General features: G+C 45.0%; 1 protein-coding gene across 1 annotated transcript in view; it reads left to right on the top strand.

The window, feature by feature from the left end:
• Window positions 1–15956, top strand: part of uacab (uveal autoantigen with coiled-coil domains and ankyrin repeats b) — a 41627-nt gene extending 25671 nt beyond the window's left edge. The window contains exons 3-19 of the mRNA XM_030377287.1: window positions 178–266; window positions 2798–2862; window positions 4451–4508; window positions 4905–4975; window positions 5381–5487; window positions 7476–7657; window positions 8506–8543; window positions 9187–9252; window positions 9341–9448; window positions 9879–9911; window positions 10391–10483; window positions 11108–11138; window positions 11259–11308; window positions 11716–14283; window positions 14548–14700; window positions 15322–15387; window positions 15764–15956. Coding sequence (XP_030233147.1) covers window positions 178–266; window positions 2798–2862; window positions 4451–4508; window positions 4905–4975; window positions 5381–5487; window positions 7476–7657; window positions 8506–8543; window positions 9187–9252; window positions 9341–9448; window positions 9879–9911; window positions 10391–10483; window positions 11108–11138; window positions 11259–11308; window positions 11716–14283; window positions 14548–14700; window positions 15322–15387; window positions 15764–15835 — 3850 coding nt within the window. The 3' untranslated portion in view covers window positions 15836–15956. The remainder of the gene's footprint in view (window positions 1–177; window positions 267–2797; window positions 2863–4450; window positions 4509–4904; window positions 4976–5380; window positions 5488–7475; window positions 7658–8505; window positions 8544–9186; window positions 9253–9340; window positions 9449–9878; window positions 9912–10390; window positions 10484–11107; window positions 11139–11258; window positions 11309–11715; window positions 14284–14547; window positions 14701–15321; window positions 15388–15763) is intronic.
• The last annotated feature ends 10791 nt before the right edge of the window (window positions 15957–26747 follow it).

Genomic DNA, 26747 nt, shown 5'->3' with positions numbered 1-26747 from the left:
GCAGAATTGTACACATTGAGCTGCTTAAAATGTGTTTTTTTAAGAAGTTAAGCTATGATCTCTTGCTCTTGCAGCCATATTATGTGGCTCCTTGTGAATGACTGTCACACTTGCCTTTCCCTCGTTTTTTTTTTTTTTTTTTTTCTTGCTGAATCCTTTCTTTCTTTCTGTGTTCAGGTTCCATTTAGCCGCTACACGAGGACACCTGGACTGCCTTAACCAAATCCTTGGACACAATGTGGACGTCACCGCAACCGATGCCACTGGTGAGTGGTCACACCACACCACACACAAACGACACCAGTAACCCTTTCTAAGTCATTCATTGTTCAGTGGTCAGAAGTGTATACTTTGTATTGAAAGTGAATCGCTGGTGATTTATTGACTATTGCCTATTTTAAGATGGTTAATGCAGCCTGCAATGCAATGTGAGTTTTCTCCTTCATCAATTCAGGAAGCATATTGAGAGCCAGACTTCCTCGGTCGATATTGGCCTATCGAGTATACTATTATATAGTATACCTATCGGTATCGAGTATATCTTTGCCGATATGAAAACCTTATAAATGTTTACGCTTATTAAATGTAATCAGTTCTCTATGAATCCTTAACTGCGGTTGTTGAACCTCTAAATGCATTAAAGGTCCCATGGCATGCTACTTTATCGATGCTTATATGTGTTAGTGGGGCCTTAACACAGATTTGAAGAAGTTCAAGAAATTCGGCCTTGGTGCAGAATTCCTGGAGCTCTATACCTAAATAATATCATATGATACAAATACATCATGTATATCAAATAATATATATTATCCAGGCCAAAAGCTGTTTGCCCCTCCAGACGATATTATGAAAATGAATCGTCTCGACAATCGTGCACAACAATCCCTTTCTCCTCCATGTCGTGGTTCATGTACTTCAGGGAGTCTTAGCCAAAGTTCCTTTCTCCCAATTCCTTCTCAACCATGGCTGAGATAACCCCTACTACGAGTCTCGTTGTGGAAATACCAGAGACGTCAGAGAACCTGACGTATTATGCGCCGTGACACCAACAACAGCAGAACGGTTGTCCAAATAACAAAGTAGTACAACAGTCGTAGCTCATTGTCTCATTGGCGGGCCAAGTTCTCTGGGTGGGCGAAGCAGAGAAGGGGTGGTAACCTGGGCCCTTATGACGACATATGGGGCCATATTCCAAATCAGCGCACCTGAGCTTCCATTTTTTTAAAGGCGAGCAGGATCCCTAGTGCTCGCTTTATACCGAACGCAAGTTTTAGCCACTGGGGGACCATAGGCAGGCTAGGGGAACTCATATTAATGTTAGAAAACCTCATAAAGTGAGATCTTCATGCCATGAGACCTTTAACCTTCCCGAAAATAAAGCAGGCCTGAGCCATTCATCGAATTTGATTATAATTACAGTTTAATATCTCGATGTAGATTTACCAGTCTGAATAAATTAAAAAAAAATACTCCATTTGAGCATCTATTTATCTTTAAACAATATCATTTAGCAATTAACCATGGCAGTTAATGTTACAAAACAAAATACATCTATTATTATTTGTAAACATGTAATCTTTCAAACTGTAGCATTTGACATTGTAGTCATTTTCCATTTAGCTGAAGTCTGAATCATGTTCTGTACCAAACTTTAGAGGAGTCCCTTTAAAGCTGGCTGTATTCTTGGACGCAATTTTTTTTATTGTGTCCTAGAATGGTATCAAATTGGCTATGAGGGAATAATAAACAACTTAATTGTGTTCCACATAGGGCAGCATATTACATTTTAGAAAAAAGAAACATAATTATCCCGGAGAGTATTTCAGGTGTCATTGCAGCCACAGCAATGAGAATGAAACACAGGAAGGTACTGGTAAGAATCAGAGCACCGAACCAAGATAATATTAATATAATTACACTAAAAAAGAGAGCATAAGTGAAACACTGAACAGTTGGCCCTAAATCTGCACTGGATCTTAGTACATATGTTCAATCGTTCACTCTTTCAGTCTTTCAATAAATATTCTCAATGGATGTAAATATATATATTTACATCCATTTTCATTCATTCATATCCATATATGGATGTGAATGAATGAATATGAGTCCATGTGGGAAACAGAAATCAAATATCCAACGTAAGACAGTGCAGGTCCTAAAATTCTCATGTGGTGGTCAAGCCTTGGTTGTGGTACCTTTTTATGGTTACGAGGATAAAGAACAGGCCAAGGTGCTTGGGGCTGCATCGAGAAGGGACAAGCTTTAAGACTACTGGCTATTAAAAAGAAATGTTGTGATTATTTTGGACTCAATTTGTGAGGGATAATGTAATGCGACCTGGTCATTATTGCAGAATGAACCCAGTAAGGGTGATGCACACATACATAATCCAGCTTATAACATGGTACTTACTAAAGAAATGTATAATTTCATGCGATATATAACATTTTTTTTTTCATTATTGATTAAAAAAATATTTTAGATTATTTATCAGCCGTCTTTTTCTACCGTTGGGATTAGCGCCACACAAAGGCCTGTTATTCATTGCATCGGTCAGCTATACAGAAATAACAGACTGACCAATCAAATTCGAGTATTCAACAAAGCTGTCTAATAATTATGATTACCAACCATTGAAGACCATAGACCACTTATCGTTTTCTTGTTGGAGCAAATAAATCAACCGTTGCAAGAAATAATGGTCATAATGGCCGTCATGGCCGCTGTCTACAGGGCCATTTTCCAAATACAATTTGATTCTTTAAGTGAGTTGCAATGATTTTTCTTTTATCTTCAGGTAAAAATGCACTTCACCTGGCCTCAAGGAATGGACATTCTCTCTGTGTCCAGAAGCTCTTACAGGTAAAGTGTTCCGCACAAGTCAGTCTCCAGATTTATTTATTTTAAAGTATGCCCAAAGCAGAAAATAAGGAGCATAACGGTCCCTGAATCTTCTTACGCCTTGGTTAAAAAAGCAAGGTGTCATGTGGCACTTGATGTTCTGTGTTTACGGTCTGCAGAACTGGTGTTGCCATAACCGGAAGCTCTTCTCGGCTAACCCTATCAGCTCTGATGTTGCCATTCCACCAATGTTATGAGTGAGACTATATATGTTTTCACAATCAAGCAGGTGGCGGTGTTTGAGACCATCAAGTGGGCTTGTTTGTTTGCCCGCACCCTTTACTTATTGGCATTGTTATGCGCTGGCCAGTGCGCTAATGTGAGCTAGTTGTTTTGCTAGCGGCGGGTAGCGGTTGGCAGTGTTGACAATGCTGCTCGCCCGCAGACTCTGCAGACCATTCCTGGTGCCGTCACCGCGGCGAAGATAGCTTCTGGACGACGCCCCGGCCCCCCTCTCCCGCCACTCGGTCTCCTCTCTGTCAACTTAAACCCTGGAGGTGTAGAGTTCCCCCCCCCCCGCCATCCCCTCCCCCAGGCTCAACAGTTAGCGCCCGCTGACTCGCTCCCACTTGTCATTTGAGCAGCTCTCGGCTCGTTTTTGGACCTTGTTGCTGGAGAGAGTTGAAGGAGGAGGGGTTTTTTTGTACTTAAGTTGCGGCCTGTTGTGAGTTGAATGGCGGTGTCCAATGAGCTCTCACTCACCCCTCCCCCAGTTGCACAATGCTCTTGCTGGCACTGAAGTCCTTAACGCCCCTTAGGGATTGCTGTTTACTTCTATACATTCAGAAGGACCTAACTTCTGTGTTATCAGAAAGCAGTGGGCAAAACGCAGCTCCATGAGTTGGTATGGCTGACGCTCCAGGGTCATGCCACCAGGCCCAGCTTTTATCACGACCCTTTTGAACCAAAAAAAATGATGGAAGGGGTAGATACTGAATGTTGAGGGTTTTCCTTTCATCATTTTTTCCCTTAAAAGGTGACCTGTGGCGAAGATTTGAGAGTTGTAAAGAGAGAGGGAAGAAAAGCTAAGAAGAGAGAAGCATTTGGATAATGAGCATCATTATCCAATGCACTGCTTGCTCCCTCCCTCCCTCCCCCCCCTCCCTACGTTACTCCACCATTGTGAAGAGTTGTCAGAAATACTCTGAAATGGTCTGAAAATTGGCAGGCACAGTCAATTCAAAGCAGATATTTTCCTTGAGAATTGCACTAACTAATAGCAGACTGATGGCTGTGGCATTTCTATCAAATGACACTGAAATTGTATTTATGTAAAACATAGATACATTTGGAAGATTGTTTTTGCACCGAAACAAGTATGGGGTGCAAACCATGCATGTTCATGTTAAATGTTAAAGTAAACACACCATGGCGAGGTAATGACGATGTGTATGATAATGGTTTCATTCAATGTGTTTTTGTTGGTCTACTGGGTGGTTGAGGATGTATGTCCTAGGTCATTCTTGAGAAGAACCTTGTCAAATACGTTGTGTAATAATGGCTACTGCCACCCTGTGTTAACACCTGCACCTAACCTTAACCCTTACAGCACAACTGCCCGGTCGGTAATGTCGATCTTCAGGGGCGAACAGCACTGCATGATGCCGGTGAGAAGATGCTCTTTATTCCACCTCATTTACATTCAAGGTTCACAGATTTCTTGAGACGAAGCTGTAAGACTGCGATGTGCTGCCAGAGGCCTTGCACAGCGGCATGAGCTATACGAAAGGTTAATCATACCTGCCCCCATGACAGATGGAGGCATCTGCAGCTTTCTTTCAAACTTTGGCATTAACACAGTTTCAGACGTTCTCAAAGTAATTTCCGACTCATCTAAAGTGCAGAAAAAAAACCGACAATCGTACTTGACCTTATCAGCTGAAATACAGACAGAGGGTGTGTTTTGATATGGTTCACTGCCAAGTGGCCTGTAACAACAAATATTCTCTGTCCCACCTCCCCCCCCCCCCCCCCCCCCCCCCCATCTGCTCCGTCCCTAACAGTCATGGCTGGCTGCACATCCAGTGTCAAACTCCTCTCTGACATCGGGGCTTCCGTGAACGCCAGTGACTTCGTAAGTATCGCTTTCCTCTTCCTTTTTCATGAAATGCCTTGCCCACAGTGTGTTTTTAAATATTGATGGTTGAGCTTTATACCTGTATAGTAGATATACTGAAACTGATGCAGGTCCATGTAACTTGAATGCTCGCGCCACCTCGGCCTGATTCATTCATTCAAAAAGATATTTTTATCGTATGCCACTGCTGTCTCGGCCGGGTCTCTCTTGTATAAGAGACATTACATCTGAATGAGACCAGCCTGATTAAATAAAGGTGGAATTGATTTTGGTCTATTGGTCAAGGTGCGTTTGTTCATTCATATCCACATTTACACCACGTGTCCACCATGCGTGTGTGTGTTGAGCTGAGCCTGTCACACCCAACACCCTCATGTTCACACGCTGTGTTTGGGTGTGCAGGATGGGAGGACGCCGCTGGTGCTGGCCACCCAGATGTGCCACCCACACATCTGTAAGCTACTGCTGGAGAGGGGAGCTGATATCACCCTCCGGGACAAGCAGAACAAGTAAATGCACACACACACTCGCACACACACACTCGGACACACAAAGGTACACAAGGGTAGCACTGGGACTGGCAGCACAGGACGGCCGAAGTTGGAGTTTTTTCATCATCGCAAAATAAATGACGCACAGACACAAACGATCCATTAAATGTGTGAAGGAGAAAACGATCATTAATAATGTGTAGAGGACATTGAAATCCATTTCTGAATTCTGATGTCGGTGTGGAGTTGGGATGAGTTTGTTTTGACGTAGTGGCGGGACCAAATCACCGCCGAGTCCTCTCTGATGGATATGAAACGGGACGCTAGGTTGCGGATTAGCGGAAGCTGTGACGGCCAAAAGGCCAGTGGCAGATTGCCCAGTGATGTTTCTGGTGCTTGAAGTATGCCAATAGTATCCTTCATAGAGCAACCACATTCTCTAAATGTTTATAATACTGTTTTTATTAGTTTACCTTGTGTAGAGATCTCTCTCTCTATAGGTGGCCCTCTGTCTCTTAGCCTCTCTCTCTCTCTCTCTGGCTCTACGGGTGTGTGTTGTCTAGTTTAATGTTTTAAATGTCTTTGTTCGTACATGTACTGGAAAAGGTTGCTGCATCAAGAGATGCTCTAACCGTAAGCAATTACCCCTGAGCCACCAAAAAGATACTATCAATTACCCCAGAGCCATTAAAAGATACTATCATCTTCACCATTTGCCACCACGGTGGCAATTGGTGAAGATGATAGTATCTTTTAATTATAACAATTAACTTCCGACTCTTGTGTATTATTTAACCCACACACACAAAAGCCTTTGACGCACTGCACACACAATAAATTGTAACGCTGTTTTTGACATTTAATGTGCAGCAAGAAACAAACTTCACTATCTAACAGACTCCAGGTTCCCTACAGTGGTCTTCCTTCCACGCAGACATCTGTTGAGAACATCAGTTTTCCTGGCATTTAAAGGACAGCCTCACATTTATATTCTGTTCGTCTTTTATTTAGAGATGAGAAAAATGCCAACTCTGGCCGTTGTCCACATTTTTCTTATTGCCCTACTGCCACAGCCAATCGGAGCCAATCTGCCAGTGCCAGTGCAACCCTTCTATCCAAAAGAGGCTGGGAAGCCGGACATTCCAAAGGCTACAGGCCGTTGTTATTGTCTACATTGTTGTTTCTCTACACATACCAGAGCAGGGGCAAAAAGCAGGCCCTGACTCGTACTCCAGCTTAATGGGACACTCTATTCTCTATTTGTAATGCGGGCAGGACATTTGCGTGTGTGGGTGTGTGTGGGTGGGTGGATGTTTTAATTTCAACCTTATTTATTTAGACAAAGGACCCAACTGTTCCAGCTTGTGTTTGCTCAAATTAAAACGCAGTTATATAGATATTGACAAAATAGAAACACTTAAATTGTGCTCCTTTCAAAAATCCATAGTTAGAAACTGGGGTCCTGATATGTGAGAAAAGTAAAAACGTATAATTATACACTGTGGCGGTAACCCCTCCAACGAGCCACCCAAGTGGCTTCGCTGTGCTCTGCCAACCAAGACTGAGGTAGATGTTGTACGAACCATCTTATTAGCACGTTGGCACTATGCTACAGGCCGAGGTGTTGCTTCCAAACACGTTGGAGCACTCGTACAAAAGCGCAGTTATGGCAGGTTGCCCTTGATTAGACGTTGCACCAGTTGTGCAGCCCTACCCAGCCTCAAAGCAAGGCCAGGTAAGGCTGCTGTCCTGGCACTTTAATGTACACACTGATTGTATGTTGTACATCCTGGTACTTAAGAATAGTATTTAGCATCATGTAGCATCTTATTCTAGCTATCTTTGTTGTTTACAGGGAATGAGTTAACCTATCTATTGTAAGTGCTTGGTGCGTGTTTCTATGAACATATATTCACAAATATAGCAAAATACATTTAATGAAAGGAATTATAACAGTGGTGTTTCGTAAAACCATGTTGAACATGTCCGTCCCCCCTCCCCGGCAGGACGGCGCTGATCCTGGGCTGTGAGTACGGCTGTAAGGACGCCGTGGAGGTCCTGCTGCGGGGGGGGGCGGACGTGATGGCGGTGGACGGCCTGGGTCACGACCCCTACCACTATGCCCGCCTCAACAAGAACCAGGAGCTCCTCGCCATCGTCAAGACCCACCTGGACAACGCCAACAGAGGTAACCCGGTTCCGCCCGGCAGTCATGGGCTCATGTGGGGGTCCACACTCTTACCATGGATCGAAATATGGGTCATCGATGTCAACAAGTTGTTTAACTTCAAGGATCAGCCTGAACATCCTCAGAGAACTTGTTGTTGGTAATGGAATACATTCAGGTGTTCCGGTCTTTGTATATAAAATTCGAGATGGGTTGAGACTATGTCTATTAACAGACTTGTTAATAGTTGGGATGAATCGTTGGTCATATGATCATATGACTCTGGCTTATGTACGTCGCAATTACCCTCAGGCTAGTGAGTGGCATATCGCTGTCCTGTATCACAGCATGGGCAACAGCCCTAACTGTCTCGACACCAATGACACAAAAATGACATAATGTCTTCAGTATAATTAGCCTCTACACTCGGCTCACCTTGTTAACTACATCTTTAGACTCTTAGTGGGTCTGTTTGTGATGCAAGTTGAAACCGGGTGAGCTCACATTCCTTGCATCTTGACTCGTATCTTATCGTTAAAATAAAAATTCATGGCACGGACTCTGCTTCTTTCAAAAAACTTGTATCTACGGGTTCCTTTAATCATGGAGGTGGTCTATTGCCTCGTCTGATTGTCAGCTTCTTTTCCCACGGGCCTGATTTAAAATGTTCCCATTTTATTTAAGGTATTGCTCTGGAGCATCTATGCATTGAGCCCCCCCCCCCCCCCCCCCTTCGTTCGGGGCTGTCGTTATCCTTGAGCGGGAGCTGTGGATCCATACAATACTTCTTTCCTCCAACTAGTTATTACCATCTGTCCCCTTGCAAAGACACTAAAGTAATCGTATATGTTGTCTTCTTCTCTTCCCAGTGAAAGAAGCTGTCAAGTTGGAACAAAGAAAGCGTCAGGTAACCCAGCCGGACACCCCACATGCACGTGAAACAATCACATGTAGCGTAGGCAGACCACGTAGGCGTAAAACGTATTAATCCTACACCAATTGCAAACTTGTATGGACGATGAGTGTAAAGTCAATGTGTGTAAGTCTAAAGTAGAATTGTGTAAATCCTCTGCGTGCATACAATTTGACCCGATGCCTTGACGCCCTCACCATGTGATAATTAGGCTATGTGCCTCAACTTCACTGTCACCCACTTCACACTGGGGGAGAATGCTTCATGCTTCATGCGGCCTTATGGGAATAGCAATCGACTGACCTTTAGGCACCAATGTTTTTTTCACAAATCCCATTGTTGGAAACGCAATGACCCCTTGGCCTCAAGTGATACACAGAAGCTATGTTTGGCAAAAAGTGTGGTATTTTTTTTATTATTTTTTTTTATTATATGTTTGTAATCTACAGTTTAATTTATGTATTTATATTTGTTTCAATAGTATTGACCTCTCTTAAATAAAAAATAAGTGTGGAGCTGCTCGGTGTCATGTTGCTTCTGACTGCCCCCTAGTGTACACAATTAGGAATTGAAAGTATTTTCATTGGTATACAGGTGTTCAATGACTTCAATGGAGACATTTTGTGTGTTTTAACAGCAGTCGCTGCGTAAGGCAGAGGAGAAGCCAGAGGTGTCTGATTCCAAAAGAGACCAGAAGATTCATGTAAGTTTTAAGTGTCTGTGTGTGTGTGCGTGTGTGTGTGCGTGTGTGTGTGTGTGTGCGTGAATAATTGTGCTTTGACTGTGTTCAGGACTTGGAGAAACAGAATGAGAACCAACAGGAGAGTTTGCGGAAGTTCCAGCAGGAGCAGAGGACTCTTTTGGAGCAGGTCAACATGTTGCAGCAACAGTTAACTCAGGTAGCTTGCACATAATACACAGCTAGAGGGCTACCCATCATCTCATCACTGGCAGGGACCTCACTATAGGATATTACGATTTCAGAGTGTCGATTTGATATGAATTGCGATTCTGTAAATATTGCGAAATTTTATTGTGCGATTTTATCTTTTGGGTTGGGGTTTTACAAGTCATTGTCTGGCACAATGCAACCCACATAGTTGTTGTGACTTGACTACAGATGACTACAATATAACTCCCTCTGTAGGAAGATGCCATTCGTTTGCTTGCACTAAGATTGCTGAAGCAAAGAATCGTGGTAGTTTCGAGGCAATTTTCTTGTCTCCCATCCCCTGACCTCTGAGGGTTATTCTGTCTGTTCATTGAGACTGCTTGAGGAAAAGGGAAGTTTTAACTTAACCGGGCATATTTGTCTTTTTTCCTATGTAGGAAAAAATCCCTGTTGAAGATGTAAACAAAGAGGTAAGGGATACTCAATGGTCCAAGACATTGTTTAAAACCAGCACATCAAATCTTTTGTAGATGCCCCTTGGTGATTTATACAGCCTCGAAGTAGATGGAAATATATCTAGACGCCATTTAACTTGACTGTTTTCTGTTTGGCTGCCCCTAATCATTCTGCTTTGTTGAGTAAAATATTGAATGACGTCTCTAAATAGCACACTATAGGACTGAGGGGAATTTCTCAAACATGGCTTGCATGACATCACTCACCCTAAAACCTCCTGGGCAGCAATAATAACATACATTTATTCATATTGCTTTTTCAAAAAAATGCAGTACAGAAGAAGTTGCTGAAATATAATGGTAGAAGTGGAAATGCTGTATACCCTTTCACACACGGAGTGTAAACCACATAGATCAAAGAAAGGTTAATCTATGATGCGTTTCATTATGTTGTCAATCCCTCAATCTCTCATTGTGTTCCTCTATTTTACTAGAGGGAACAGCTGAAGAGGCTTGGGAGTGTCAAGGACAGAGAGGAGGGGCCTCGGCCCCAAGAAACGGTCAAGGTCCAGCTGAAAAACACCGTGGTGAGTAAAGTGGGCAGCGGGACCTCTTGTGGTAAAGCAGTTAGCGAGGTTCCAGGAACAAAACAAGTAATAACTTCACAAATGTTATTTTTGGCACTACGATTTTGTACCTTTTGTAACCGAATGTTTGATTGACATTGCCTGGTAACCCATATTTACGATGTATTTAAAATGTTGTGCATTTTTAAGTCAAGCACAGGATCAATCCATATCACTACGATGTAACCCACAACATCGCTTGCAAGATACGTCAATTCAAATTCCAGTCATGCATTGAATGAGCCATGCATCAAATCCCAAATGATCCTATTATTAGCTTCAGTTCAAATTATTCATTTCATTGGAGTGATGTTTCGCTCGCTGTAGTTACCAATGTTCAAGTATGCGTATTAATGCGAACCATAACCTGTAAACAAGACACACTTCATGTCGGGCCCACAGCCGTCATGTTGTTGTTGCTCTGCTGTCCCTTGTTGATTTATTACTATCATTAGCCACGATTAATATTATTGTTTTTCTTCTTTTGAAAAGTGTGAATGCCAAATTGGAATGACACAATTAAAGAAAATATTGTTCCGATTTCAAATTAATTCCTGTAATATGTCATATGCTTGTTCTTTAAAGGGTGACTATTCCGGACAGTCGGTGATAAAGGGTGAGTTGGGATCCATGATCCGTTCTTATTTTCAATTACGTCTTGTGCCTTTCTATTTGCTAATGTATAAGCATAAAGGAATGCACAGTGCTGAGGTTGTGACCTTTGTTTCTTCTTTAGGAAAGGAGAACATTTTGTCCAGGCAATCTCACAGCTTTGATTCTTCTCAGGTAGGCTGAAGGCCTCTGTTGAACGTCATTCTTAATGAGGCTATGGAAATGGCTTCAATAGGCCGTGCCCTTGGAAATTTGCAAGCAACAAGCTGGTTGAAAAAAATTGCTTTGACCCTGGGGATAAAAGTTCAGCCTTTTAATAAAACTTTCTTGTTTTACTTTTTACCTGAAAGAGTACCGGTATATTCTTAGAAAAGATCTGATCTTCAAACCAACCGATAAAGCCTTCAATTTATGAAGCCAATCTTTTCAAAGAAATATCTCTCTTATTTAGGTTAATTTATGTTAAAAAAAAGAAGCTTAAAGTGAGCTTAGAATGACATCTTGAATAGAAGATTCAAAACAATGTAGCAATCAATAATCTTTTTTTGTTGTTGTTGTTCCTTATGTATTACAACGTGTAGATGCTCCAGAACACCGGGTCCTCGCACTTCGGCCCCAGAGCCGCGGGGTCCGGTCCACACGCAGCGGGATGGGACCCCGCGGGCGACACGGACACGCTCCGGCGGGAACTGGACACTGTGAGGAAGCGGCTGCATGTGGCCGAGGAGGACCGGGCCCGCTTGCAGTCGACGCTGAACCGCAAGAATCAGGAGTGCCAGGACGTGGCGGCCAGCCGCGAGGCGCTGCGGAAGCAGGCGGACCGGCAGGTCCAGGAGCTGGAGGACGCCCTGGGCGACGTGCAGAAGCGGATGGTGGACTCGGAGTGCAAGGTCAAGCAACTGCAGGCCCACGTGGTGGCGGTCAAGGAGCACCTCGGAGGCCAGGCGGCCGACGAGCTCCGTGGCCAGCTGCAGGAGGTCAAGGCCAAGTACGAGGGGGCCTCGGCCGAGGTGGGCCGCGTCCGCAACCGCCTCAAGCAGAGCGAGAAGGCCCTGGAGGAGTACAAGAGCAGCGAGGGCCGGCTCGCCACCGAGGCGGAGCGGCTGGGCCGGGAGCTGGACGCGCTGCGCGGCGAGCGGGACGCGCTGGCTGGCGCGCTGCAGGCGACGCAGGGCCAGCTGCAGGAGGCCAAGGCCAAGCCCGGCAACGTGGTGCCGGCCGAGAAGTTTGACAACATGAAGAACCTGCTGACCAACGCGGTGGACGAGAAGGAGCGGCAGCTGGCGGAGCTGAGGGAGGACTACGACCGGGTGCTGGAGGAGGTGGCCGAGCTCCACCGGGCGGCGGACAGCCAGCTGCCGCAGGCGGGGAAGGCCACGATGCCATCGGAGGAGCACCAGCGCATCAGGGCCGCACTGGACGACCAGAACGCATCGCTGAAGAGGAGGCTCGCCGACGTGACCGCCAAGAGCCAGGAGCTCATCCGAGAGGTGGAGGAGAGCGAGGAGGAGCGGGAGATCCTGCGGGAGCAGCTGGACGAGCTCAACGGCAGGATGGAGGCTGAGTTCGTGCCCCTAGGGGAGCACGAGGAAGCCAAGTTGAACATGGTGAAGGCCATGGAAGAACTTGAAGACAAGATTGTGGAAGCCAGTGAGCGCTTTGGCAAGGCAGAGGCACAGGTGCAGCAGCTCGACAGCGACCGGGCGTCCCTACGCCAGATCGTCACCGGTCTGAAAGCTTCCAGTGAGAAGCAGCAAAGCGAAATGGAGGCCGTTCTGTCTCAAAAGGCTGAGATGGCGGGGCGGCTGGAGCTTTTGCAGAAGAAGTGCGAGGAGCGAGAGGGAGAGTTGGCCCGCCTGACGGAGCAGAGCGGGTCTCTGGAGCAGAGGCTGGACAGGGACTACGTACCCAGAGAGCGGCACGAGCAGGTGAATAGGGAGCTCAGCGTGGCCCTGGAGGCCGCTGTAGCCCAGATATCCAAACTGGAAGCCAAGGAAAAAGAAAGTGGTGAAGAGTTGAGGAATGTGAAAGACGGAAGCAACATGTTGAAAGAAAAGCTGGAGAAAGTTCTCTGTGAAATGGAAAAGGATTACGTGAGCCTGAAGGAGCATGACAGCATCAAGGTCAAGTTGAGCAACAAGGTGAGTGAGGCAGAGAGCAATGCAAAGGGAATGTCTGAAATGTATGCGTCATCCCAAGAGGAAACGAGAAAGCTGAATGAGGAACTTGAGGCCCAGAAGAAAGAGCTTGACACCATCCATGAGGCGATCGCATCCAAGTTTGTCCCCAGGACGGCCGTGAAGGAGGAAGAAAACTCCCATAAGGCTAAGGTTCAAGACCTGACTGAGAAGCTATTGCAAATGGAGGAGAATTACAATACAGAGAAATCGGCAGGAGAACGCCTAAGGCGGGAGATGGAGGAACTACGTCGAGAGGTCGGTTCATTGCAGGAGAGACTTGAAAATGCTTGCAAAATGAGCAAGGAAGCGGAAGGGCAGTTCAAGGGCAGGTTGGAGGAGGCCACGCTGAAGTCGATGGATGCAGCGCGCGAGTACAGGGAAGAGGCCACCATAAGGGCCAAACTGGAGGAGCAGAATGCACTGAACCACGCCAAGATCCACAGCCTCGAGGCGCGCCTCCAGGCGGAGTCGGCCCGCGTCCAGGGCTACGACCAGGCGGCCGTCCTTGCGCAACACGGCCAGGAGAAAAAGGCCTTGGAGGCGGAGGCGGAGGTGGCGGAGCTCCGCGGGCTCCTCCGCGAGGAGCAGGAGAAGGCTGAGGACGTGGCGGCGCTGCGGTCGGAGCTCCTCCGGGCCACCCACGCCCTGGAGGAGCTCCGGGGCAGCGAAGAGCAGGCGAGCCGGCTGAAGGCGGAGAACCGGCGGCTGGAGGGGGCGGCGGGCGAGCTGGGCGAGCGGCTCCTGGGGGAGACGGAGCGGTGCGACGGGCTCCAGCGCGACACCGTCCAGGCCCGCGAGGCGGAGGAGCGGGCGAGGACGGAGGTGAGGAGCATGCTGGAGAAGGGCCAGGCCATCGACCGCGAGACGAGGGAGCTGAAGGAGAGGTACGACGAGTCCATCGGCACCATCGGAGACCTCCAGAGGAGGATCCAGCTGTCGGCAGAGCAGATCCAAGTCAAAGAGAAGAAGGTATTCAAGCATTCTTCAACTAAAATGATATATCCTTCTTCAACTTTATAATCCATCATTGGTGTTTCACGTTTTGAAGAAAATTGGATAGATACAGGACCTTGGGCATGGGGTTGATTCATAAATGCACCAATTGAAGTTACAAGTGCTGAATGTACATTGTGTGATAACTCTGAAGATTTAAAGACGTTAGGCTGTCCCATTGGTGTTAATGGTCTGTGTGTGTGTGTGTGTGCTTCTTTGTGTCATCGTGTCCCCGTCCAGATCGCGGAGCTGATGACAGATGTGGAGCAGCTGAAGCAGGCTGTGAACGGTCTGTCTCAGCTGGCGTACGCCGGCAGTGCGCCCAACAAAAGACAGACGCAGCACATTGACACACTCCAAGGCCAACTCAAGAGCCTGGAGCAGCAGCTGGCTGTAAGGGGACACACTTTATATCCACCAGCATTTAATCATAACTGGATCTCATCCTTTTTTACAGTACATGAGGCAGTAGCCCCCCCCCCCCCCCCCCCCCCCCCCCCCCCCCCTTTTTTTTTTTCAAACATGTGTTGTCGAGTTTGCTGACGAGTGTCGGTACTCTTTGGCTTTGTTTATCAAAGAACTGTACTGAAGTAATGTGTCTCATCATTTTATCAGTTTGTAATCTATTATTTGGACTCTAAACAAAGGCGTCTTGGTCCTACCTGAATCCAGATGGGCCTAAATGAATGTGGTCAGGGGTAAAACATATTTCTCATTACTTAATCATAATGGATAGTGTTTCCTGCCAAGTTGAGGAGTGTTCTCCCGCGGGCCTCTTTTTTTTTACCATATGTTCTCTATCTTATTGATATAAATGAGGCCCTGATTTCTCCAAGCGACACATTGGAGATGAACAATGGGTAATGGAATTTCGGCCAAGATGGAGCCTGTTTGAGTGCTTTGATGGCCAGCACAAGACTGTGGATTTTCCTCACAATTTAATTATCTCTCTCCCCAAACCCTCCCCTCTCCATTTCCTCTTGTCTGGGGTGGCCCTGTCTCCTCCTGGCCCAGGACGCTGAGAGGCAACACAGGGACGTGGTGTCCATCTACCGAACTCACCTCCTCAGTGCCGCACAAGTGAGTCATTCTGTCCGGAGTAATCATCGCATCCTCCGCTTAACAACACTAAACTCTCAGTCAAACATTTGTAGCCTAATTTCCTGTATCTATCTTAACTTCCACTAAACATTACCTAAAATTATGTATTCTAAACTTTTTACCTAGAGAACACCGTGGAATTTAAATGATCAAACTGTCCTATTCTCTCTATGGATCCTTATTTTCTGGTGTCATTTTCCCTGTCTGTTTAAATAACATCCTTTGTACTTTAATCCGGCAAAACCTTTAACCTAGTTGGCACATCGTGTCATTGACCATCAATTTCAGCAACTCGGTATCCACCAGGTGAACGATTGGCCCGATGAACGACATGTCCTCTTTCTGTCTCTCCTAGGGCCACATGGATGAGGATGTCCAGGCCGCCCTGCTCCAGATAATCCGCATGAGGCAGGAGTTTGTCTGCTGAAGGGAGCTGCCCCCAGTGTGTGTGTGTGTGTGTGTGTGTGTGTGTGTGTGTGTGTGTGTGTGTGTGTGTGTGTGTGTGTGTGTGTGTGTGTGTGTGTGTGTGTGTGTGTGTGTGTGTGTGTGTGTGTGTGTGTGTGTGTGTCAGTCAACCGGCCACTCTGTAATTGCCTACACATGTACACAGGTTGTACATTGGCTGGGATGTCCATCGGAGACGTGTATGTAGAGCACTTGAAAACCTTATTGTGTGAGGATCTGTCTGTGAATTACGACTTTTTGAAGCGATGCGTTTTCAGTGATTAGGGCCTTTTATCTCTCAAGGGGCTGTACCTGCTGCCTATGCTACTATTGTCTACTTCTACTAATGAATGGTGTAAAGCACTGCTTGGACTTGGGGGATTCTGGGAAACCATTTCTGTGTTCTGGTTGTGAACTCTTGAACCACCCAGCTGAAGTATAATCTGATTATAGAGAAGCCCAGATTGTATTCTGATTCTGATTCACTGGACCATGTACACTGTGTCTACTGGTCGGATCATTTAGGTCCCAGCACCTCTGTTTCCTACACTCACCTCTACTAGTAGTACTAGTAGAGATACACAAAACATTTTCAGGTGGTGAAAAAAAAACGCATTTGAGGTGAAAAAAAACATATATATATATATATATATTCATATCCCATAATTAAGTCTTCCGTAAGAAAGTTGGCCAAGTAGGACAGCATTTGTTGGTGTATGAATGAGTGAGACCGTTTCAAGGTATTTATTTTTTGATACAGTGATTCGTAGGGTGTTTTAGGTTAGCTATTCAAGAGTAACCAAACAATGAGATCAAATGAAATACGACCTCAGGGATAGAAACGGCAATTGCAACAAGCTGTTGTATCACCAGTGATGATACTAATTGGCTCTAATGAGTGAAAACTGATGCCTCTTGCATTCTATATTTAGTCTGTATGGCTTGTGACATGGCACTAACTGTCGATAGGGCATCCTCGGTTCGGCTCCTGTCCCTTTGGTTGGATTTGTAGCGTTTGGTTTCACGGTTTGATTGAAATCATGGACACGAGTCCTGGTGTCTGAATGGGAAACTGAGAAGCCGCTTCTTGCTGAGTTGTGAAGAGCAGATCCCATTTGCTGTGTGCTACAGTTTGCTGTGGTGCATCCTCCTTCTAGATGAAACAAGAGTGCCCTCTAGTGCTAGGACTTGGCAGGCCAAGTCAATAGGAAATTAATAAAAGTTTGCTCGGGGTTGGGCAACAGTTATTTTAAGAGAAACATTTGCATGTTTGGTCGTAACATGAAGATTATTTGACCATTTGATTTTAGAATCCAAAGCTTTTAAAAGTCATACCCATAAAAGGGGTAGTTGGGATATACTATATTATTGTAAAAATATAGTAAAAGCTTATCTTCAATGCTGTTAACAGCATTGCAAAATCGTAATGAAAATCCCCCACTTTAATTCTCAATCGTTGAAGTGTAAACCTGTGTTCACCTTTATCCAACCCAAGAAATTAATTCCCTTTTTTCTTTAAAAAAATGTTATTCAACCCTGAGCCAGCTCTCGTGACTTGTCATGATTTGTTTTCGTGGTGTTATGATTGTTGAGCTAGTCTCTTTACACTGATATATATTTTTCATAGCTTTGTACTACTTTGATTACTCTACACTATGTGATGATATAGATGATATTCAGCTGGTCTGGAGTAGAATGGCATACAATCTGAGGATAACCTTTTACTTTAAGAAGCTATTTGATGAGTTAAATGAAATGGGTTTCTTTTTTCTGTGGATGGCTACCATTTTATGTTTGCCAAAGTCAAGCACTCCAACGTCTTCTTCTCAAGGCTGACATGCTCTGTAAACTCAAATTAATCAATAGTTGGTCTTATACCTTTTTAGCAACAACAAAAAAATCTATAACGTACAAAAATATTTAAAGGTCAATGGTACTTCCAAATCTATATTTTATTTGTTTAAAAGTTGTTGGTGGTCTCAAGTTGTATCTGTCCTTTACTAAAACAACAATGTGTCCAGTTAATACAATATAAGCCAAATCTGTCATTTTCTTTTCTTTGAAAAAAATACCCTTTGTGTTGTTGAAATAGTGATGCAAGATCAATTAAAGTGCCTAACATAGAAAACAAACTTTGGGTCCTTTTCTTTTGTTGCTCGATGACATTCATACATGATATCATTGGATTTATGTTAACACAAATAAACATTTATGTTGCAAAAAGAACATCCAACAGTCCTGGATGTACTTTTATGACTCTCCCGTCTCTCTCGTCTTTTGTGGGAAGCAAAGCGGAGATCATGTGGTTTCACTTTAGGTACAATCAAGGCAGGAATGGGAGCGAGTGGCTCTTTGGCACGCTCGGCCAACTTTCATCTTTCAGCTTGTTCTTCTACTGATTTGTATTCCCCCCCCACCCCTTTCCTTCACAAGATTTATTTTTCATTAAAGATCTTTGTAACAGGATACCACAAGTTCCCCTGGAGACGGAACAGAGTTGTGGCTATCTTGGTTTGTGATCTGGAGGCCTCTGATTCACTGCCTGCGCAGCGGCACAAGGGCCATGGAAGCAAAGCCCAACGCCGCAAAGTTGCCATTTCCTCTAAGGCATTAAACGCATATGTAAACCAATAACCTAAAAGTACATCTAAAAGGCCTCTTTCTATCCAGGCCTGTAATGCAAAGGCCATGGACCTTAAAGCTTATGATAGTTGCTTACATATGTCTCTGCAAACACCCGCATCAATCCAACCTCAACTTGGCACAGGACTTGGATTTCATCATTTTTAAAGTATCCCAAACTTGTATTCCCCCACTTGTGGTACCCCTGCCCCCTTCTTTCCCTGGGTTTTATGGTGGTTACCAATGTGGTTTGTGCTGAATAAGCTGTTCTCAGCGGTAAGGGCTAATACAATTCAATCTGTTGGTAATTCTTAGGTTTAATCTCATTTCCAGGCTTTTAATGAGTCCCATATCTCTTCTGTTGGTATAGTGGTTTACCGCTCTAACCCTCTCTTAAGTCAGTCCTCCGACGAGAGGGGGTTTTAGAGTTCCATGATGTAAAAATAACTTTACCCCGTTCTCATTTCACCTCCTCCAAAGCAGGAACTGCAGTTAAAGTCTTTACACAAAGTATAGCGTGGTCTGTCGGTAACACCCACAGCGACCCCACCAAACTCCACCTTACACATATTTCATTAGTCGGTCATCACTGTAATATATTATTATTTAGAAATCCTGTCCGAAGTAACCTAAGCAATGTATGCCTTCTAGATACATTTTCACTTAACTTATAAGTAAACTAGTAAAAATGCCTTATATATGATATAGTAATTATACAACAAATGTATACACTTATATGTGTATAGTGTATAAAAAAAAATGAATTCCTTTTTTGGGGGGTTCACAAAGGATAGTGTTGACCCCTTTTAGACGATTAGAATTTGGCTTATTTGAACTCAAAAAACCCTATCCCTTTTGAAGGCTATAATGGTTTCAATTCTGAACGTGTGGAATCCCGTGAGACTAACTCTGATAAACTATTACAACATAACAAAACAAATTAAAATTCATCTCATTATTCTCATGTCCTTACACGTTGCCATACCTTGATGAAGCCATTATCTCTTCGAAAAATAATTGAATTAGACGTAAGGAATACATCAAGCCATTGTCATCTTTGTTTTACTGGTGTTGATTCCTCAGCATTCTTCTGTTACTAATAGGTGATCATTCCAGCAGAGCAGCATACCACTTGTAAGCAGTGTATGGGAGGGTTGGTTCGGGTTAGGCCAGGGGCCCCCCCTCTCCCTTTATTAGTCCCTAGCGGGGTCCGACTACACTTGGCCCCGAGCCGAGACAGCCCAGGGCCCCTTAATGTTTTTACAGCGTTCCAAAACACTTTGTTGCCTCAATAAAGTTCCTTTATGGGATAACAAGGCTCTGGAGAACACATGGAGATGCTTTGAGCGGAATTATTTCAGCATGGCTCGCGTTCTCATTTAAACTCCTCCCCTCCCTCGGCTCTTTCTTGTCACACTTCCCTTTTTTCATTTTTTACCCCACCCATTTCCTCAGTAACCCCCCCCCATTACTATTCCCTCCTGCCTGGCTCTTGGGGCCCCTACTGACATGTTCTTGGTTGGACCTGATATCTGCACACCTGAGAACCAGGCGGCAGTGGAGCTCGTGAGTCGCCCTCGCTGAACAAATTGAGTTGGAACAGGCACATGGGTAGTACAAAGGAAGCATGAGCCGCCTACCCCCGTCTTCACAGCAGGATCAATGTTCTTACACGCCAGGTTTTCCAACAGAGATGAGTTAAATCCAGTGCTCTTCCCCTGACCTGAAGCCCTATCAAAGTTGTTCATGTACAGAGGGGAATCTTTAACACCGAGCCGTGCGTTTTATATGCATACGCAAACTCTGGCTGCCCTTCTTCGAGTCGTAAGGACATTGTACGCTAAGAGGATGATTCTGAGCCAAATGGTTTACTTTTCCTCTCATTAGTCCTTGGTTAACCACTAATGCTTGAGTATCTGTTGAGCAGCCGTTTCCTAACATTCAAAACAGATGCACACAGGTCCAAGACTACCACCGCCCGCCCCCCCCCCCCCCCCCCAATCGCTCTTTCTCCCATAGATGGAAAACAGCCGTGGCTCTTGCATGTGTTCTCTTGGTACAGCACACTGTCCTGGCTGTGTGAAAAACTGGGGGCTAAAGCTGTTGGCTTCCAGGTCCGGGGCACCAAGCACAACGTTTCCTGAAAGTTCTGGGTTTAAGCCAGAAGAGCAAGGCCTTGTCAGTGTGACTGGAAAAGCCTGCGTTTTATTCCCTTACGAAACTGAAGGAACACTGTAGAATTAAGAAAAGAAAATCCCCTTCAATCTCTGAAAGTTTCACTCACTAGCGCATATTATTTCTCTTATGAAGAATACGGCGAATAATGCCGACGTTGGGGTAAGTCGACCCGCCCCCTGAATTTAGGCAACTGTACACATTTGTTGTCATGTGGCCATCTATTCAGGAAGCACCCATTATTAATACAGCACATGGTAAAGGATGTTTTATTTTGACATTAAACAGTTTTTTTGCTTGTCAACCTATTTTCTTGACCTATCAGATATAATTTAACTTACCCCACCATGATGCACTGAAGGTAAGTTTCTGAAGTATAAAGTGGTATTTCAATGTAGCATTACACAAATGATTTTGGTGTTTCATATTACACAGTATCTTGATAGATGTAATCTTGATGGGTGGAAAGTTGAATAGTTGTGATGTATTAAAATTGTTTCACGGCTTGCAAATATTAAAAAATTCTGAATAATACACTTTATTTGGATGGTTTTATCTTGTTTAAAGTTACGCAAATACATGAGACTTTTTGGAAAAGGAAAATGCATTCAACTTAAGTTAAGCTAGGGGCAAGTTGAGCCACGCCACTTTTTTCTTATTTTCAAAGACCTATGTCATAGGTACGTTGTTATCATTTTGATTGACAGGGGGAATCCTGAATTAAATGTAGATGTTTTAATTCGACTTCCGTCTTATTTCTGATTGCCTTAAGGTCCCGTGCGCACTGAAAATTTCAGCAATGCACCAATCTACGTGGCGTGGGCACCGCCCAAATTCCCCACAGCACCAAGTATATAACGCGCTGCACAGCAGCGTTCGTCAGAGCAGCTCACACAGGTCACAGCATGTGGAAAACTGGGCGGCTATGTCTACAATCATAGAACTAGAGTTATAATAACATAACTATCGTTCTATTTCATGCAGGCTATGCGTCGCCTTATTGGCTAAGGTGAAGCTGCGAGCGGCGCCCAATCAATACTCCTGCTGGACCCTAGTAACAATTACCTAAGTCACAGGGCACATCGGACTCAATAAGCCAAAGGTGTGCAAAACCCAACGATCTGCTCTATAATATAATACAAAATCTCACGCAAGAACACACAAAGTGATGATCAAGAGAATAGAGCGAGTCTAACTTCTGACTCAAGAATTTTTTCATAGATTTTCATAGATTCTTCCTAGAATCTATGAAAAACGGGTGATGCAAAGCTACAATGCAGAGCTAAGAAAAACCCTTGCTGCCAACTTCGACGAGCAACAAGGCCCCTCATACGTCCGGTCCTAAAGAGAGGGGGTTAGAGGAACCACCGGCAGGCGTAACAATGAACAGAGCAGCTAATCGCATTCACAATGCAATGAAGAAGCTCTAGTTTGCCAGTGAACCGCCAAATGTGCAAAACTGGCAATGAATGTATGCGACAATGGACTAAAGGTCCATCCAATAATCTTCTCAATAAAAGCAAAGCTCCTAAGAGACGAGGATAACATACATTAGAAATGGTTGGAGAACAGGATATTAAAGACGCCGGTTGAAAAGACTCCATCCATTTAATTTCCTTTCCCTTCCATTTTTTTTTGCCACCTGCCACTTGACCACACCCATCTCACCTGTTTGGGGAGGGGCGGAGCCTATCAATTGTTTGTCCATACTTTGGCTCTTGCTTGGCACTCACCACCAGCACGCTCATGCATCCTGTGTGCATCTTCAATTAACGTGAGTCGATCTATGAATTTGATTCCTTTGTTTATGACCAGATTCTTTTGTTGGCATGGTTCATGACCAGATTCCTTTGTTTGCAGGCATGTCCCATATGCTTTTGTTCATTTGTTTGATTTGCGTTTGATCATTGTCTAATTCTATTGTTATCTTTTTGTTATCCCCTTTATGCAGCACACAAAGATGAGGGAAATTGATGCAAAATCAAGAATCAAATAAACCTGAAGAATAAGAAAATAAACCAAATTGTGTTGCATCAAACCCTGCCTCCTCCCTGCTCTTATGCAACACCCATACATACCATTGTCTTCTCACCGAGACACTGCCTGCTCGCCAAACCTCACTCCACCCAAACCACTATTTACATCAACCTACCTACAGTTCCTACATACGTTAGGGGCGGCAGTAGCTCAGGAGGTAGAGCGGGTTGGCTGGTAACCTGAAGGTTGCTTGTTGATCCCCGGCTCCTCCTAGCTGAAGGTTGAGGTGTTCTTGAGCAAGGCACCTAACCCTGACTGCTCCCGATGAGCTGGCTGTCGCCTTGCATGGCTGTCTCAGCCGTCGGTTTGTTAATGTGTGCATCAATGGTGAATGGGACCAATGGTTAGAAAAGTGCTATATAAATGCAATCCATTTACATTTACATCGGTTACGAAACGTAACCAGGGCCAGAATAACTGTTCACTCTCCCAGCAAAACGCTGGGACGCAACCATGAGGCGAAGCCAAGACGAAATAAATGGCAACAAATAGCAGCTAATTTGGCGTGTCAACACAGTGAAGACGCTTTATCTTTCCGGAGACCACACTGAGTGTGCAACACGACCGTATGCGACAGTACCTTAATTCCACACAAGCACACATAACCTTCTCGATAAACGCAAAGCTTATAAGAGAAAGGGGAAGCGGATCTATTATAAAATGGTCAGAGGACAGGATATCAAAGACGCCAGCTACGAACCGTAACCAAAACCTGATTAGCGATCAGGAAGATATTGAGTCAGAACAATCATGACCGTATGTGCTTGTTCATAATTTTTGTATATTGAGGTTGTTGGTCTTCTCATTATTTTTGTAGCAACCATAGGCCCAATAATAATGGCAGTTTAGCCTGTATTAAAGTGGGATGCAGTAGCCTAGTTCTATTTCCATCGTAGCAAATGGTATGTTATAGTAGGCTAAGCCACTTCGGTCAAAACCAGTTGGCAAATATCAGAAAGGTAATACCATTAATTATAGCCAATTAATGGTAATTATAAAGACAGAAATGCAAGGCAAGAATAATATGCATGTCAATAATTACTTTGAGGTGAAGTTACTTTAATTTGGTTTGCAGAATATAAGTAAAAAAAAAATGAAACAAATTCCAATTATCATCATACATTATATTTACTGCTCACCCAAATGTTAAAGGTCCCTTGGCATGAAAATCACTCTATGAGGTTTTCTAACATTAATATTAGTTCCCCTATCCTGCCCATGGGACCCAAGTGGCTAGAAATGAAGTTAGGTGTAAAATGAGCACTAGGTATCGTGCTCCGCCTTGGTAAAATTAAAGCTTGAATTAGGCCCCTTTTGTCGTCATAATTTCTCTGCCTTGCCCGCCCAGAGATTTTGGCCTGCCAATGAGCTACGACCGTGCATTCGCCGTGTGTGTGTGTGTGTGTGTGTGTGTGTGTGTGTGTGTGTGTGTGTGTGTGTGTGGTACGGCCAAAAGCTTTGTGTGCCTCGCCATTGTGATACATCCACTGTAAATACGAGCGAATGGTACCATGGCCGTATGCTGCTCAGGGCCACACCCCCACCCTCCACCTTGACCCACCTCTAAAAAACGGTACGTTTGTGGAAAGCTCATTGTGGGACTGGTTCGTAGTGGCTGTAATTCTTCGCCAAGGCTGAATTTCTTGAACCTCTTCAAGTACTGTATTAGGGGCCCACTAACAGCAATATATAAGCATTCATAAATTAGCATGCCATGGGATCTTTAACGCATGGCATTGCCTACTACAGTGTTCATTTATTCAGCTCCGATGGAAAAAATTAATAATCCAGAATCCACATGCTATTTCTATGCAGTTTCACACATATGAACAATCTTTGACATCATAACATTTAAATTAGGCTAATTGTTTGCATGTTTGTGCTGTGTATAGCCGACGTGTGTTTAAGCTTATGTTACAATTCCGACCTGCCTAGGCATGTCAAAATAGCAACACCAACTGCGCTATCTGCTCGGGCACTTAAAACAGGATCTTTTTGGTTAGTTGCACAACTGCTTTATCCATCTGTAAGATAGCACCTTGTATCATTTGCGCCGGAAAACACGCCTCTGCTTTTCGCCGACACGGCTCTCAGGGCGCAAGTTTAGCGGCGCGAGTTTCCTGTGGGGGAAAATCAGCTTTGCGCCGGGTGCAAACTAGCAACGATACATGCGGCGGCGTAGAAAGTCATTTGCGCTGGGTGCAAGATAGGGCCCTAGTGTAACGACAGCTACGGCAGCAACCTACTTAATTATAGTGATTTAAGCATGGGCTTGTGTGGGGGAGAGGGAGAAGGGGAGGTGCGGGGGCAAGATTACTAATTATATATGGCTACTTGATGTGGCTGCATGAGATGTTCTTTCTTTTCTTTCGTTTTTGCCAGAATAATGCGTCATTGAGATTAAACATCTCCTTTCAAGTGACCTGGCCAAGACAGGCAGCAGTAGCTTACTGTCACACATAGCCTACATACAAAACATTAGAAAAATCTGACAAATAAAAAAAGTCAGCAGGGGGGAGGGGGGATATCAACATTGCAAGACATTTCGGGAGGCTCAGGGCGGAGTGTAATTTTACATTTTAGCAAAAAAAATTGTTTTGGTTGACTCTATAGACATAATTCACCAGACTGTGTTAATGACTTGTTTTCGTTCTGTGTTATAGGGACGCTGTCTCTTTAAGATATTTTGACTTGTTTGTTTACATGCCGGTCGGTGTGATGTAAAAATTTAATGTTTTTATATGATAAAATAAAACGACATGCCGTTATGTTGTCGATGTTAGTACAGTTATTGTCTATTCACTTATTTCTAGTGGCGTTCCGTGCATAGGCAATTTGTCATTTTCATTTCAAATTGAAGCAAAAGTTTTATTGACACTCTAAGTTGGTTGCAATGGGTCTATAGAACATTTTTTGTCCGAGGGCCGGACAGGCCGGTCAAAAAATTGCCTTCTAGGGGGCGTTGATGCCTGCAAACCCACCACCAACCCATTCGTGAGGTTCACGTTCATACGATCGAAGAGACTGGTTAACTAAGGACCCCGCGCGACCTAAGCACAGTGGGTGCGAGAGGCGATGATGGCCCGGGCCATCGGCACAAAGCTACACCATGTGTGAAGACACGCTGGCACCAAGCTGGGAATCCCATGGCCCAGCGCTCCCACGAGAAGACCGGTTCCCGGTACGAAGGCAAGCGCTTACCCCGGGTGAAAAGCACAGAGAGACAACTTCTCTCCTTATTCCCCGAGTGTGTGGAAGAGGCACCTGGTCGAAGCCGTTCTCATTCAAGAGCCCGATCCAGGGGGGAGCCACGCTGGAATGCGTAGCCATGGAGGAAAGAGGACTGTTCAAGCTGCCACTTGTGGAGTCGCAGGTCGCTCACCATCTCCAGCCGGGTCAGAAAGTCTTCTAGTCTTCAGTCTTCTATGACCGACAAAGCATACAAGTCTGTGGCTCTTGGTGTGCGAGCTCTCAATACATCGTCCTTTCTGGGACGAGACGTGAGTCGTGACCGACCTATGCCTCTGTATTCACCGATGCGCCGTGCAGGCTTCGGGAAGGGCTATGGGCACCATGGTGGCGCAGGAGAGAGCGCGTCGGCTCAATTTATCCAGGCTCTCTTGCCGCGAGCAAGAGTCCAGCTCCTAGACGTCGCTGTGGATCCAAAGGGCTTGTTCAGCCCCACTATGACCACCATGCAAAGCCGCTGTGAGGAAAATAAATGGGAGGGTGAGGCTCTGAAGACCTGCATGCCCAGGAAGGCGCAGCCTCCCCCCGCACCGACTTCCCGGCCATCCTTTGCACAGGCGGTAGCGCGGCCTCTGCCGAACTACAGAATTCCGAGGCGTCCCGGCGCGCATCCCAGACCTCCAGCTCAACCTAAGACTGAGGCTGTGTGGGTCAACAAACCAGCTGCACCAGTGGATCAGCAAGGAGGCAAGCAAGCGCCCGGGCGAGAGGCCTAAGCAGTCCACCTAGCTCGCTGCCGGGAGAGAGAAAGCGTGTCTGCCAGACGCACGCTCCTCTCCCACAGCAAAGGTGTATGTCCGGAGGGTCTGCTG

Source organism: Gadus morhua, chromosome 14 (genome assembly GCF_902167405.1).
Source record: "Gadus morhua chromosome 14, gadMor3.0, whole genome shotgun sequence".
Classification (NCBI taxonomy): Eukaryota; Metazoa; Chordata; class Actinopteri; order Gadiformes; family Gadidae; genus Gadus; species Gadus morhua.
This window is presented reverse-complemented; position numbering and strand designations above follow the sequence as displayed.